Here is a 15,566-nt window from a genome sequence, read left to right as displayed (position 1 = left end):
ATGTATTATTTGTACGAACATGTCCTCTGCCTGCTTGTGATGAGAATGGGACCCCCTATGTTGATGGCTGTCTCCCGAATGAAGTCATTCGGATTAGGTGCTTCGGTATGAATGTATGGGCAGTAGCCAACTTTAGGTCAAGCTGCTTTAATGTCAAAAAATAATTTTTCCCCCACTAATTTTATTTCATTTATTTGTATTGCTATTTATTTATTTAATTTTCAGTACATTCAAAATATGTAGCAGCAGAACAACTGAGGAGATGTGTTTTCTCTTCCCAGCACACCATTAGAAAGTTGTACGGCCTTGGGGCACCTGGGTGGCGCAGTCGTTGGGCGTCTGCCTTCGGCTCAGGGCGTGATCCCGGCGTTCCGGGATCGAGTCCCGCATCGGGCTCCTTGGCTGAGAGCCTGCTTCTTCCTCTCCCTCTCCCCTGCTGTGTTCCCTCTCTCGCTGGCTGTCTCTCTGTCACATAAATAAATAAAAAAATCTTAAAAAAAAAAAAAAAAGAAAGAAAGTTGTACGGCCTTAAGCAAATCACTGGTTCCTTCTAGATGTAATTTCCTTAATTTGTAAGCTGATAAGATTGTGCCAGACAATCACTATTTTTCTAAGTACTTTAAAAATTTTTTTAGAAAAGTTTTAGGTTCACAGCAAAATTGACAGGCGTGTACAGAGATTTCCTGTGTACCCTCTGCCCCCAGACATGCCAGCTTCCCCCATTACCAACACCCCCCACCAGAGTGGCACATTTGTTACAACTGATGAACTCACATTGACAGATCTTAAGCATCCAAGGTCCTGCTTTGTTTTGTTTTTTAAAGATTTTATTTATTTATTTGACAGAGAGAGACAGCCAGCAAGAGAGGGAACACAAGCAGGGGGAGTGGGAGAGCAAGAAGCAGGCTCTTAGCGGAGGAGCCTGATGTGGGGCTTGATCCCAGAACACTGGGATCACGCCCTGAGCCAAAGGCAGACACTTAACAAACGACTGCACCACCCAGGCGCCCCACCAAGGTCCTGGTTTTTATCTTACACTCTTGGTGTTGTATAATGATGTGTATCCACAATTACAGAATCACACAGACTGTTTTCACTGCTTTAGACATCCTCTGTGCTCTGCCCATTCATCCATCGCCCTGAACCTCACACCCCTGGCAAGCACTGAGCTTTTTATAGTTTTGCCTTTTTCATCGCGTCATATGGTTAGGATCATACAGGATGTAGACTTTCCGATTGGCTTCTTTCATTTAGTAATACGCATTTAAAGTTCCTCCATGTCCTTTCTTGGCTTGATACCTCCTTTGTTTTTAGGGCTGAATTATTTTCCATTATCTGGATGTACCCCAGCTAATTTATCCATTCACCTACCGAAGGACATCCTCATTCCTTCCAAGTTTTGGAACTGTGAGTAAAGCTGCTGTAAACAATCCCATGCAGATTTTTGCATGGACATTGTTTTCCACTCCTGTGGGTCAATATCGAGGAGCACAATTGCTGGATCTCATGGTAAGAGTATGTTTAGTTTTGTAGCATACTGGCAAACTGTCTTCCAGTATGACTGTACCATTTTGCAGTCCCACCACCAGTGAATGAGAGTTCCTGTTCTGCATCCTCACCAGCATTTGGTGTTGTCAGTGTTCTGGACTTAGGCCATTCTCTTAGGTGTATAGAGGTGTCTTGTTATTTGAATGTCATTTTCTTGACACCATATGATATGGAGCGTTCTTTCATATGCTTACTTGCCATCTGTGTATCTTCTTTGGTGAGATGTCTTTTAAGATCTTCGGTCCATTTTTTTAATTGGTTGTTTACTTTTTGTATTGTTGAGTTTCAAGGGTACTTTGGCTATTTTGGATACCAGTTCTTTATCAGCTGTGTCTTGCACAAATACTCTCTTCTAGCGTGTGGCTTGTCTTTTCATTCTCTGGAAACAGTCTGTCACAGAGCAGAAGTATTTCATTTTCATGAAGTCCAGTTTACCAATGATCTCTTTTAGGGATTGTGCCTTTGGTGTTTTAGCTAAGAAGTCATCACCATACCCAAGGTTATCTAGGTTTTCCCCTATGTTACTTTCTAGGAGTTTCATAGTTTTGCCTTTTACATGTACTATGATCCACTTTGAATTAATTTTCATGAAGGGTAAGGTTTGTCTGTGGATTAATTATTTTGCATGTGGATGTCCAGTTGCTCCAGCACTGTTTGTTGAAAAGACTACCTTTGATTCATTGTATTGCCTTTCTTCTTCGTCAAATTAATTAACTATATTTACGTGGACCTATTTCTGGGCTCCCTAATCTGTTCTGTTGATCTGTATATATTTTTTTAGCCAATACCCCACTGTCACGATTACTATAGCTTAATAACTAAGTCTTGAAGTAACGTCAGTCCTCCAACTTTGTTCTTCTCCTTCAATATCGTGTTGGCTGTTCTGGGGTTTTCGCCTCTCCATATAGATTTTAGAATTAGTTTGTTAGTGCCCACAAAATAATTTGTTGGAATTTTGTTTGTGTTACATAGAATCTATAACATCAAGTTGGGAAGAACTGACATCTTGACGATATTGAGTCCTCTTATCCATAAATATGGACTATCTCTCCATTTATTTGGTTCTTCATTAATTTTGTTCATTAGTATTTTGTAGTTTTCCTTAAATAGATATTGTACGTAGTTTGTTAGATTTTTGCCTAAGTATTTCGTTTTAGGAATGTTAATATAAGTAATACTGTCTTTTTAACTTCAAATTCCACTTGTTCGTTGCTGGTATGTAGCAAAGCCATTGACTTTTGTATATTAACCGTATATACTGAACCCTTGCAACAACTGCTTATTCCAGGAGTTTTCTGTCAATTCTTTCAGATTTTCTAAATTGACAATCATGCTATTTGTAAACAAAAACAGTTTTCTTTCTTTCCAATCAGTATAACTTTTATTTCCTTTTGTCTCATTGCATTAGGTAAGACTTGCAGTACAATGTTGAAAAGTAGTGGTGAGAGAGGACATCTTTGCTTTAAGCTTCTCATCATTAGATATAATGTTAACTGCAGAGTTTTGTAAGTATTATTAAGTTGAGGAAGTTTCCTTCTATTCAGTAATTTTTAAAACAATACTTTTCAATGGTATTCTCCAATGAAAGCAAGCACAGAAGAGAATAGTAGTAAAAAGAGATACACAGAAAACATTTGGATAAAAATAGAGTTTGAACTTAAAATGATTCTCGGAAGAACCGGTCATTCTTACTGGTGGCTTTTTTTCCCCTTTGATTCCTGCCTGCTTTGTTGCCCTCACCTGACCCTTGGTCAGCCTTGTTTGGTATGTTCACTGTTGTGAAATCTCCATCTTTTTCTTACTTTCCCCAATTCTCTTTGTAAACTATTTCAAACCATGAACCCTAAATTTTTGTTTGGAATCATGACTTTGATTTTATGATACGTGCCCTTCCCCAAAATGCAATTATGCCCTATATTTATTTTAACTATATTAAACTATGATTTGTTTTGTGGTAAGACTTTCTGCAATATGGGTACAGAAAATGTTGGATGCCTTCTGTGGCTAAACTAAAGTTAGCTTCTTATAAAAATATCCCTGTTTGGTTTGACCACTTCATTCAGTGGACTTTTTTATTCATTCAATAAATTCTTGAGCGCCTTCCATATGCCACAGTATGCGCTGAGCACTGTGGCTTATGGTGGACAAGAGAAAGGATCTCATGATGAAGGAGGCAGATACATGAGCAGATAATAATATTAAGTTACTATAAATAAGTACACTGAGTATAATTTGCTCAGGAATTTTGTACCGAGGAAAAGGCAGGGAGGTGCTCTAAACTTGAGGTCAGGTGTGGACTCGGACACTTCCTTACGAGTTACTTCCTAAGTCACCCCCAAGGTAAGCCTTCCAAAGTATGTTCAAAGGGTAAACACGGTGAATTAATCGGAGTCAAACGCTATAAACAGAAACCACTCTAGATATTTCAAACAGAGGGAAATTAAAATACGGCATTAGGTAGTTCAATGCTGGAAGAGCTGAAACACGAAACTAAGCAAGGTAAAGCTGTCCTGATATCAGCAAAGGCAGAGAAGCCACCACCACACCTAGGGCTGAAAGGGCAAAAGCAGGAGGTCTGTTATTACCGTCAAGTTAGGGTGATCGTGCCCTCTAGCGCATTGAGAATGAAAATGATGCTTGTAATGCCTGTCTTATGGGAGCTGTTGACATGTAGAAGACATTGCCTTTAACAGGGCAAGTGTGCGTGTGTGTGTGTGTGTGTGTGTGTGTGTGTGTGTGTGTGTGTGTGATATAGATATATATAGAGAGAGAGACAGACAGACAGACAGACACTTACCAGGTTCTTTCTCTCTACCCTCTAATCTTCTGCCCAGGCCTGCCTTTGGCCCGACCTACCAGGAAGCCAGGCAGCTGGCAAAGGAGCCTAAGAAATACCGTTGTCTGAGAGAATGAATCTGGAATAAATAGGCAAAGGATTGCACTATTCGTTGGCAAATGAAAAGCCAGAGGTGGGGGTTTGGACAGGAGGTGGTCCCAGGAGGAGGAGGATGTACACGGAGATATCAGCATAAGCCAAAACCCCAGGACATGGACCAGCGTGGAATATGCACAGAATCTTAGCCAGTGTCCTGAAGTTTCCAGCGTGAGTCAGGTTGGTAAGAGGCCCCCAACAGGATTGGCTCCTTATGTGGAGGAATGGCCGTCTGTCTCCTAGGCAGTGGGAAGACACGCAGCTGTTTCCAGTAGGCCATCTTTGTGTGTTAAGTCCCTTGGACAGTTGTGTAGACGCAGAGAATGATTTTGAGGAATGAAAAGTATACTAATTTTTTGGCCTTTAATTTTGTCCTTCTCTATTCATTCAAGCAAGAAATAATGAGAGGAAGCTGTAATAAGTGGTCAGAAGAATGGGAAGGATAAAAATTTAATTGACAGAATGATTGAATGTCAGGTGAGGGAGAGGGAGGGACCAGGGATAACACCCAAGTCTCTAACCTTAGCTGAGCAGAGGATGATGGTGTCACGAGTAAGGTTGTTTGGGCTGGAGGCCTGTGGGGCATGCTGGAAGGATATCAAGGAGCAGGTGGTTGGCTGTACGTGTAGGGGTCAGTAGGTGCAGTGGGAAGCGAACCAAGACTTTGGACCCACAGGGAGCAAAATACTGGAGCTGTAAAGGAAAAAGAGAAAGAATGTCGGATAGGTGCGGGGGTTATCGGATTTAGTATTTAGGAGCTAGTCTTGTGCTAAATCATTTGTAGAGGAAAAAGCAGTAGAAACTCAATTGTGGGGAGTTAAATCAAAGGACATGGGAAAGTGGCAAGTGTGAGAGTACATGCCTCTTTTGAGAAGTTTGGACGAGAGGGGAGAAAAGGTGGAGTGGAATCCAGAGCCGGGATGGGTTTTATCTGCAGTGTTAGATGTGAGGATGTGTGTGGCCAGGTGCAGACAGCCAGAGATGGGCTTCATCTTCAAAGGATTGAAGAGAGATAGAGACCCAGGGTCTCAGGGCTGGAGTCAGGCCTGGAGAAGGTTGTGGGAATTTTCCACAGCTGCTTGCCAAGGAACCGAGCCCTACGCTGCAGAAACCGTGCATCCAGAAGTCCAGCCTTTGGCAAAGAGCCCGTGTGGCACCTTCAGCTTACGAGCAGAAAGCACCTCAGTGACTGTATGATTTCAGGACAGCAGTACTCACAAACCAGCGGTTGTAAAACACCTTCGCACTGGGTTCACAATTTCGTTGACCCTATGACCGCCCCATCGCTGTGTGTGTAAACAGATGTGTACACATGCATAGATGTATGTACCCTTGTACACGTGCACACACACACACACACACACCCACACCCATGGCCAGATATATTTCATTGTCTTTTGGAAACTCCTCATTAGCAGCCTGAGACTCAGAGCAGGTGTGTCTGAACTAAGCTTTCACGATCCGTACATGACTGAACCCAGGACTTCCGGCCTCGGGTTCCCAGGGACGGCCCTTGTCATTCTCATAGATTGGCCTAGGGAGCGTCAGAAAAGGCACTGCCCCCTCCATGCTGCTTTCTGGTTGACTAGGCCTTTCCAGCGCAGATGCCTAGGGGCCTCTGCTCTGGCACCTCTGGTGTTGAGGGGCTGAGCGGCTTCTCTGTGCCCCGGAAAGCTGCTCCTCTTATGTTGCCAGCTTCTCCACTGCCAGCCAGCCTTCTGCATTCTCATGTCATGCCTTCCCCAGATTCTGCCCACAGAGCTTTTCTACCGTGGGCTCTTCCTGTCCATCGACAGCAAGGAAAGCCACCACCGGGGGCCTTACACTTGCAGACTTTTTCATCAAGGGCTAGCTCTCAAACTCTCTCACCTTTCCCTGCTACCAAATTTGTTCGAGCATTTGAATACAGTATTTCTCCCCATTGTGACTCCAGGCCCTGCCAACCCACTGCTCTTTGGAGCCACACCACCCTTGGGGGATTCCCGATTCAGGGACGAATCAGCTGGAACCCGCTGGGCAGGTTACTCAGGATTATTGAAGCTAATAATACCTTGTAGGTTATTGGGAGGATTTCAGGAGCAAACGTGTGTGAAGGATCCAGCTCAGTGCCAGGCTTAATCAATCTTCGCTCCCTTTCCCCGCCCCAGCGGCCTGGAGCTCTTACCCACATTTCCCAGCACTTAGCACACTAATATAATTAGCAACATTAATGTATCTAAAAGGCAATTACCATTTAATTGCTCTGACCCCAACCAGCCTGAAGTTCCATTCCATTCACTTCTAATTTGGAGCTACGGGGTTTTAGTCCTATTCTGGCTGGTCACAAAATCACTGCCGTATAGAGAATTGAACATAACTTCAGGCAGCCATTGATTACAAGGCCAGAGATTTGGTAATTCTCTCCATTTCGCTCTATATAAAAATGCAAATACCAATTTGCTCCTGGCCAGTGAACAAATCAGACAATTTCAAGCAGCAACTTTCTGTGACTTAGTGAATTATACCACTTGGTTAGACCAGCCCTGGCTTTCCAGAAGGTGGGCCCTTCCCCAGATGTGCTCTACCGTTCTTCATTGAAATAAGTCAGTGCCCTTGTAGAGATTCAGACTCAGAATCAAGTTTCAGGCATCTCTTCTTAGAAGACATTTATTTATATTACATACTCAATTTAAAGGAATAAATGCCCTTCCCTCAGCCTGCAAAATTTGTTTATCTTAGCGCTACTGTGAGAACCTAACGTCCAATTGAAGGCGGGGCGTTTTTTTTCCTCCTCCTCCAACCCAACATCGCCTAAAGTAACAGCAGCCTCTAATCAGGGGAACCCGAAGTACTTTGAGACTGTTGAATCCCAATCTTTAATATTAGAACTGCACATGTGCATTGGAGGAAACCTAGATTGCCCTAAGCCACACGGAAAGCATTGACATCCGAGCCACTCTACATATGATAGCGAGCCCAAGGAAAATCTAAATAACTCGAGCAGTTTGCGATTTGGAAAACAGCCTGGGCCGTATACATTTCCCCTTCGTTCTTTTTCTGTTAAATCTTATGCCAAAGTAAATGGAAGCCGTGGAGAACCTTTGAACTCCTCAGTTCTCAAATGACCTCAGTGAGGCTAGATTGGCAGAACCAGTGATGCGTTTCTAAAGGAAGATTTTTTTTTCCCCTTCCCTCCTTGAAGGGCACCTGTGACAGTTAGCTCCCCAGGTGGAGGATGGGGGTGCAGCCGGCCCTCCCCGCTCCGTGCCACCTTGGCCCTGGGGGTGCCTCTGCGAAGCGGGCTTTGCGCCCTTGGGAGCTGGCCGCTGCAGGCCTCGGGGCTCCCTGGAGTTGGCACCCAGGATTCTTAGCACCTCCCTTTTACAATTGGGGCAGCTTTTCCCCTTCCGTCCCTTGCGGAAAGAGCTGTTGGAAGCAGGAGGTCTGGAGCGCAGTGCACCTGTTCCCACCAGTTCCCACAAGCGGCTTCGCTTCTCCCCGCTCCCGTTTCCTACTCTGTGAGCTGGAGATTAAAAATAGCCCTGGCCACTCAAGCCCCTCTTTTCTCTGAATGTCTTATTCTTGTCCTCGTGACCAGTTTGTTATCTTGTATGATGCATTATGTATTCACGATTAATAATTATTTATTTAAATACGTCTTACAGTAAATGACTTAACATATTAAATGTAATACAACAGAATATATATGTACATATATATGTATGTATATGTATATATGTACATATATATGTATGTATATGTATATATGTACATATATATGTATGTATATGTATATAACATACATATTGTATATATGTTATATATGTGTGTGTGTATGTATATAACATACATATTATACATGACTAGACCATTTTTTGCCTCTTGAAGGCAGGGACAGTGGCGGTGGACATTCATTCTCAGTAGTGCGAGTTCCGTCTTGGGAAGGCATCTCTACAGCCCTTCTGTGCCGTCAGTAAAGAAGAGTACTATCCATCCGTCAAGACAATATTCACAAAAATTAATTTTACTCCCCTTATATTTTAATGTGTGCTGTCACACAGTGACATGTGTTTTAGACTTTCACCCTAACGCAAAGGAACGTATTACGTGTTTGCTTAATCCTTTGAAAAACAAAAAATGTTTACATAAGCCTTTATTTTGGGGGGGAAGGTTGGGGGTTTATAAAACAGTTTTTTACCCTTAGCCCTCAGCTCTGAAAAGTCAGTATTATTGGCCATCAGTTGTTACTATTTGGGCATATTTGAGAAATGGCGTCACATAGACAATTTCTTAATGTATTATCCCCAAATCAAATCTCAAGTTGTGATTGTAGTCTCATGATTATATTTTGTCTGCTGTTTAGGGTGGTTCTTCCTGGCTCTCCATATTCATTCCAGGTGGTCATTGTGCCTCTTTAAACACAGTCAGGAATTGGGGGCGGGGGGGAGCTCACTAGTGCTGGAGACAGCCTTTCTCTGTCTGACAGTCAGACAGCAGGGACCGGGGTGCAGAATATTTAGAGATCTTTATGGATGTGGAAGTCTCAGCGCCCATAAAGCGTAGCCTTGGAGGAGGGAGAACCATTACGTCTAAAAATCTGCGTGACTTGAATATTATAAACCTGAGGAAACTCCTCTCAAAAGAAGTTGGTTAGAGACTCTACATGTTGGGTATATCCACTGCAAATCCTTAGTGGAAGATGGAGAATAGTCCACAGAGAATCCGTGGTCTGACCACACGTGTGGAGACAGTGACTAAGAGCCAGTGGTTTGGGAATCCGTCGTATGTGGCTTTGACTCCTGTCTTCATTACTCAGTGGCTTTGAGAATTTACTTTTTAGACTGCTCTTCTATTTACTCAGTGAATTAAGAATGATTAGGTATTAAATAAGATTAAATGTATAAAGGAACACACCAACGCAGTGTCTGACTCAAACTCGTGTCAAATAAGTGGTAGCGGATGTGAGCGTTGTTAGTGTGTTATTACCGTTAGTTTTATCATTGTCGCTATTACAGCATCATAAGAAACTCAGGGGTGCGTGTTTGCCAGAGTGTAAATAAGGCAGAGGTAATGGCTATGATTTAGGGAAGAAAAAGGTGGTGTGGGAATTCTGAGGTGGTTACCTGTCTTTGTAGCCAGTTAGGGATAAGGGGTTGAAAAGGAAGGGTCAGCCCCCCAAACACCAGTCCTCCTCCGGCCAGAAGCTTTCTTACCTGCTAACACTGCCGAAACTTCTTACAGGTATCCTTAGTAAAGGAGTTGGTGTGTACCAAATACTGACCTTATCCTTACATGGATAAACTATCTGCCCGTCTCTTATCTCCATGATCTGCATTTTTTGCTCGGGCTAGTGTTGTTCTAGTGTCGTAGAGATATGGGACGTCAATCCGCTCCCCTCACCGAAAGCCCTGGTTTGCAGCATTTGATCATTTGCGTGGTGTCAGTACTCCCAGCACACCCAGTTTCAGGCTCCCAACATGAAGCCGGTGAACACAGGGCTGGGAGGAGATGTGCACAGTTGCTCAAGAGAGGGCAGGCTGGGTCCCGTACACCACTGAGGCAGACCAAAGCATGACCTGGGACAGCATGGAGTGGGATGCCCGGCAGCAGAACTCCCAGCAAACACAGTAGAGGGAGAGTAGTTTATCCCCAGCATGGGGCATTAGGATATACTCAGCCAACAGAATTCGTCCAGAAAGTGAATTAATGCCCGGTTACTTGAGTGACGTGGTTCAGCGTTCATTTTTTGGTCCTTGCTCTGTTACTCTCCAAACATTCTTCAGACAGAAATCTTTCCCTATTCTTCCTTGCACTGGGGCTGGGGAGGTGGGAGGATCTGATTCATCACTTGCCAACTGTCAGAGTGTTTCTTTAACCAATAGTGGGGAAATTTGGTCATGGACATCATGCCCGTGTTTATAAAAGTGTCCTCACCCCACCTGTTCTACCCTTCTTTTTCTCCTCCCTCCCTTCTTTATTACCTTCCCTACCGTATTTGAGAATATTTTCTAACATCTCCTTCATAATGTCAACAATGCCATGAGATCTTCAGAATAGATACTAGTATCCCTGCTTTATAACAATGGTAGAGGCACTAGAAAACTGCCACACTTCACGAAGCTGCCTTGTTACCGTCACTGGTCATTGGTCATTTCGTTATTCGGAAATCCTCACTGTTATTCAGATACCCCCACTTCTTTGTTTTGTTTTGTTTTGTTCCCACGAGTAGAGACAGTAATTTCAACCACTGACCACCTTTCCTTTGCAGTCCCAACTTAAATATCATTCTCTCCCCCATGGTTGTTGAAAACTCTACCATGTGGTATCTAGGAAATTGCATGACGTGGCTATAAATAGATTTCTGAGAAGTTTTAATTAAGTGGTGATACCTAGAACTTTTTCATTGTAGTTAAGTCCCCGGAGATGATAAAAACAGACCTCTCTTGGGAAGCTGTTCTGTTTTCAGCCGCCCATTATCGCTGCAGCCAACAGGATGCTGTTACGGACCACATCACAACTGCTAGGATGATAGCAGTTGACTTTCTACCACCAACGAGTGCTGTCAACCTAGTAGATTAAAAAGCCCAGGTCTCCTCGTCAAGACGTTTTCCAAATACCTAACGACTTCACGGAAAAGAAGACATCTGCGATGACCAGTTGGTGGTTGACCATGAAGCTGTCCGCCGGTGAGCTTGAGATCGTTGCTTGCACCATCCTCATCCTCGTGAGTGTGGTTGGAAACGTGTGTTTATTTTATTCCACAAGGAAATGTATCGCGGGGCGTTTACAGACATCCTTTCTCCTGATTTTCAGCCTTGTAGTTGTCCACCTCCTGAAAAACTTGGTGGTGAATGTCATGAAAATTGTTTATTCTTCCGGTTTCATGTTGGATTCCACGGGCTGCAAGGTCGTGCACTTCACGGCCGCGCTCACAACCTCGCTGGCCATCTGGTTCATGCTACACTTTGCCTTGTTCTACCACCGGAAGCTTTACCACACTGTCCACCCCTCGAGTGAGGCTTCCAACCCGGATCATCCGAAGTGTTCTTGGAAGGTGGTGTGTGCCCTTGGGGGAGCTGGGGTGGCGGCATACCTCCCGGTTTTACTTTATGCTAGAAAATCAGAGCACCGGAGTGCAGGAAATGATACAGACCCCTCGTCTCCTAACAGGATTTACATGGATTGCCTAATTGACTTTGGAAACAGGCAGGTAGAGTTCTACTACGGGAAAATATTTTTAGTTCTGATTGATATTCTTCCTTTAGCCACCTTAGTCTTTGTCTGTTTCTGGATGTCTGTTCTCTTTTTGGAAAGAAAGAAAATGACATATGGCGACATCTGGATGGGAGATGATGATTCAGAAATTGAAATCCTTAGAGGGGCCAAGTTCAGTATTTTATTAATGTGGCTGATCACTCCACTTTGGATTTCTCACTTTATCTTAGTCTGTTTCTTAAAAGACTTGGCAGCCTGTGTCTTTTTTCCAGCTGTTCTCACAGCACTCTCTTCAGGCTTCTCGGCTCTGAGTCCTTTCCTGCTCATGTTGGTGAATTACAAAATGACGTTGGTGTCCTTCTGTGGTGCCAGAGAGAAAAAACCCACGCCTCAGCCTGCAAAGGTTGTTCTTTCTCCCTACGCTTAATGGCAAAGAACTCAGTTCCTTTTTTTAATTAAGTTTTTATTTTAACTCCAGTATAGGTATCATACAGTGTTCTGTTAGTTTCAGGTGTACGATATAGCGATCCAGCAAGTCCATACATCACCCGATGCTCATCACAGCAAGTGCGCTCCTTAATCCCCATCATCTGTTTCTCCCATCACCTCCCACCCGCTCCCCTTTGGTAACCATTGGTTTCAAGAACCTGCTTTTAATCCCTGGGAAACGGGTCCTGGCCCGGGAAGGTGCAGCTGAGGCTTCCCTCGCCCTCATCACTGGGCAGTTTTTGCAAGGGAGCTCGAAGATCCCCTCCTCTCTGAAAACAGAGCCGGGGGAAATGGCAAGAAGATAACGCGAACACTAAATTATTAAAAGCTGAAGAAAAACAGTCATCACGACATTTGTCATTGGGGACAATACCAAGATTTTGAATGTAGAAATTCCAAAGTGACTGAGCAATGGTCACAGTCTGGAAATAAACTCCACGTAACAAATAATGCATTAAGTATTTACTCTCTGCCAGGCGTTGCATTCAAAAACAACGTAGTATTGAAACTGAGGATAATACTTCCTAGCTGAATTGCTAACGGTACTTGACACTAATCTTGTGTTTTCATCTTATGTTTTTCTTAACATGCTTTGCCACACACTGAAAATCATTCGTTAAGTATGCAGCGTTCAGTTTTTTCACCATTAGTCATAGTACCTCTTCTAAGCGGGAAGCAGACTGCGTTCATTTTCCTGTCTCTACGTGCCTTTAGTAAATTGGGGGTAGATGAAAGCATTGGATCAAAGAATTAGTGCCTGCTTAATCATACTCTGCGTGTATGCACAGATGTGCAAATATTTGGTTACTCAGCTAGGCTTGCTTAATTACCTACATAGCAAACTATAGTCTTCTTCAGAAAAAAAGTCATTTATTTTATAGAGAGTTTATTTCCTCTTTTGGTTATTAAGTCGGTACGTTTTAATTGGAGGAATTGATGAAATCTCCATAGTAATCTGATTTCTGGATTTGGATTCCATAAAAATAAGCACATTATAACCATAATTAAAAATACATGGCCAGTGGGGACGCCTGGGTGGTTCAGGGGATTAAGCGTCTGCCTTTGACTCAGGTCATGATCCCAGGGTCCTGGGATCGAGCCCTGCATCGGGCTCCCTGCTCAGCAGGGGGTCTGCTTCTCCCTCTCCCTCTACTCCTCCTCCCTGCTTAACTTCCCTCTCAAATAAATGAATAAAATCTTAAGAAAAATACCTGGCAAGGATTTTATTTCTCTCATATAGCCAGTATAGCCATTGGACTGCTTCAGATTCAGTGAGTAATTATTTTAAATATCTTGTAATGCGTATCTGTCATGTAAGCATTGGATTTTATAAGCTAATTCTCGTTAGATTCTTATATTTTTTTCTTTCATTTTCCATCTTTCCTAGGAGACATGGGACTTATTATACTGTAGTTCTAGTGACTGGATATCCCTGTATTGAGATTCTGTTATGCTCTAAAAAGGCTGCATCTGAAATTATAAGCCTGGATCTCATTAACAGGAGAAACTTAGAACATCTTTGTTGCCATGAAGCGCTATGGAGAAAAGAAATTTTAAAGTAACCAAGGCCTAAATTTTGTAGGGTTTTGTAGGCGGGCGTCTGTCCCTTGTATAGCACTGGGAATTAAAACAGACACACAAACACACACACGTAGACTTAAGGCCTTCTAGTTTTCTGGGTGGTCTTCATGGGAAACGCTTAGTGGAGTTCACGGAGACAGTTTAATCAGAAGGGCACTAGGCATGGATCCTGTATAATGAAGTTAACATCTGTGGACATGGAGGATGTGGGGAAGAGGTCACCATCTTTTAATTAAGTGCAGATGTCGCCAGGGCTGGGATGAGCTATTGATCTTAGGTAGCAGCTCTCGAATGTGGTTCTGGGACCCGCAGATTAAGCATCACCAGGGAACTGGTGAGAAATGTAAATTCCCAGGCCTCCCCCCAGGCCTATTGAATCAGAAACCCAGCTGGGTTGGACCCAGCAATCTGCTTTCGTAAGCTTTCTGGGGGATTCTCATGTGGGCTGAACTTTGAGAACACTGGTCTAAGGCTGCCCAGGAGTTTCGTCCTTACAAACGTGGAGAGGTAGGAGAATGCAGCCAAGATGGCCGACTCCTGATGGAGTCTTGAATGCTCTCCGTGCATAGTGCTGTTATGTCTACTTCCGACTAAAAAAGAATCGAGCTTGTCATCTGTGTTCCATACATTCTTAATAATAATTGCCAAGCAAATCCACTGTAGAAATCAAACAATCTTTGCAAAATCAGGAGTAAAGCATGACCACTTCAGGTGTGCCAAAAATTTGGAACTTGGATTTGAATAGTTTCCTGTACATAACAGAGTAAGGGATCCAGTTCCAAAATTATTCCATAGTTCCTTTCCAGAAGCCGGTGCAAGACGCGACTGGCTAAGGTCCAGGCTTAACTTCCCAGTGCTAGAAATGTTTCCTTTTTCTTCCCAGATATTTTCTTTTTGTTTGGGCCTCATTAGGTCATAGTTTTGTCCTTGTAGAATTGATAAGTTTTCATCTACCACAGAGAGTACATCATTTTCTCACTGAATGAACAACATCCCAGTTCTCTTTTAAAAATTATTTTCTCTTTAACTCTCTCGCTCTCTCTCAACTCCTGTATTTCCTTTACATTCCTTGTGAGATCAGGATGGCAGATGAGACAGGATTAAGGAGGTTCGACAGAGTTTGTCATGGCAGCACCAAGGAGAGGGGTCCTGATGGGTCAAGACTGTCCTGAGGTCCTGCTTTGGTCCACTGCCATCGCAGACCACACAGAATCTTTGCATTGGGAGGCCATCTCTTTCTCCTTGCAAATGAGGGAGTCCCATCTTTCGCCCTCAAAGGATCCCTCCAGACCTTGAGATGAACAACTTCTTGCTGGCGTGGCTGTGATCTCATAAAGCATCCTGTTCCATTTAAGCCCATTCCAGTTGCTATTAGTAGGAAGTCTGCTGAGGTTGGTGTCCCCGAAACTTCCTCTAAGATTGATGCTTGGAGTCGAAACTTGCCTTTACGTGATGGCTCTTGATGGTCCTAGAGGGAGAGGAGATTCTCTTTTCCACCTTAGATCTTTCCTCTTTCCTGTGCCACAGGAGACAGAGCTTCCCAAACACCAGCTGTCCTGACTTCCTTACAGTTTACCTCTGACCATAAGAAGTGACATCCAGAACCAAACAGTATAATATTCTTGTGTTTAGAGGTGTGTCTCTCTTTTTTCTATTATACATTCTTTTGTCTTGTGAAGCTTCTGTAAGCGTGGATTCTTTCCTTCCTCTTTCCAAAAAGAATTTCGAATAATAAATTTATTTTAAATCTCTCTCTCTCTCTCTCTCTCTCTCTCTCTCTCTCACACACACACACACACACACACACACACACACACACACT

General features: G+C 43.4%; 2 protein-coding genes across 7 annotated transcripts in view; both read left to right on the top strand.

Annotated features, from left to right (window-relative positions):
• The window catches only part of SNCAIP (synuclein alpha interacting protein), a 150,557-nt gene that overhangs the window by 53,232 nt on the left and 81,759 nt on the right, over nt 1-15,566 (top strand). Inside the window, exon 1 of one of the 6 annotated variants that reach the window (XM_087862355.1) lies at nt 11,014-11,145. The exons of the other annotated variants lie outside the window; for them this stretch is intronic. The gene's annotated coding sequence lies outside the window, so the exon portion shown is untranslated. Of the gene's footprint in view, nt 1-11,013; nt 11,146-15,566 lie in introns of those variants that run through there. 6 annotated transcript variants of the gene reach the window in all.
• LOC148110140 (uncharacterized) lies at nt 11,109-13,527 on the top strand. The gene has a single exon (XM_087862358.1). The coding sequence runs from the start codon at nt 11,109-11,111 to the stop codon at nt 12,099-12,101; it is 993 nt and encodes a 330-aa protein (XP_087718484.1). The 3' UTR covers nt 12,102-13,527.

This window comes from Ursus americanus, chromosome 5 (assembly GCF_024610735.1).
Source record: "Ursus americanus isolate L20-20 chromosome 5, mUrsAme1.1.p, whole genome shotgun sequence".
Taxonomy (NCBI): Eukaryota; Metazoa; Chordata; class Mammalia; order Carnivora; family Ursidae; genus Ursus; species Ursus americanus.
Note: the sequence above shows the minus strand (reverse complement) of the source record. Positions and strands in the feature narration are given on the sequence as shown.

Bases quoted from the DNA above. Each gene is read 5' to 3' on its own strand.
- LOC148110140 (XM_087862358.1), top strand. From the start codon at position 11,109: ATGACCAGTTGGTGGTTGACCATGAAGCTGTCCGCCGGTGAGCTTGAG.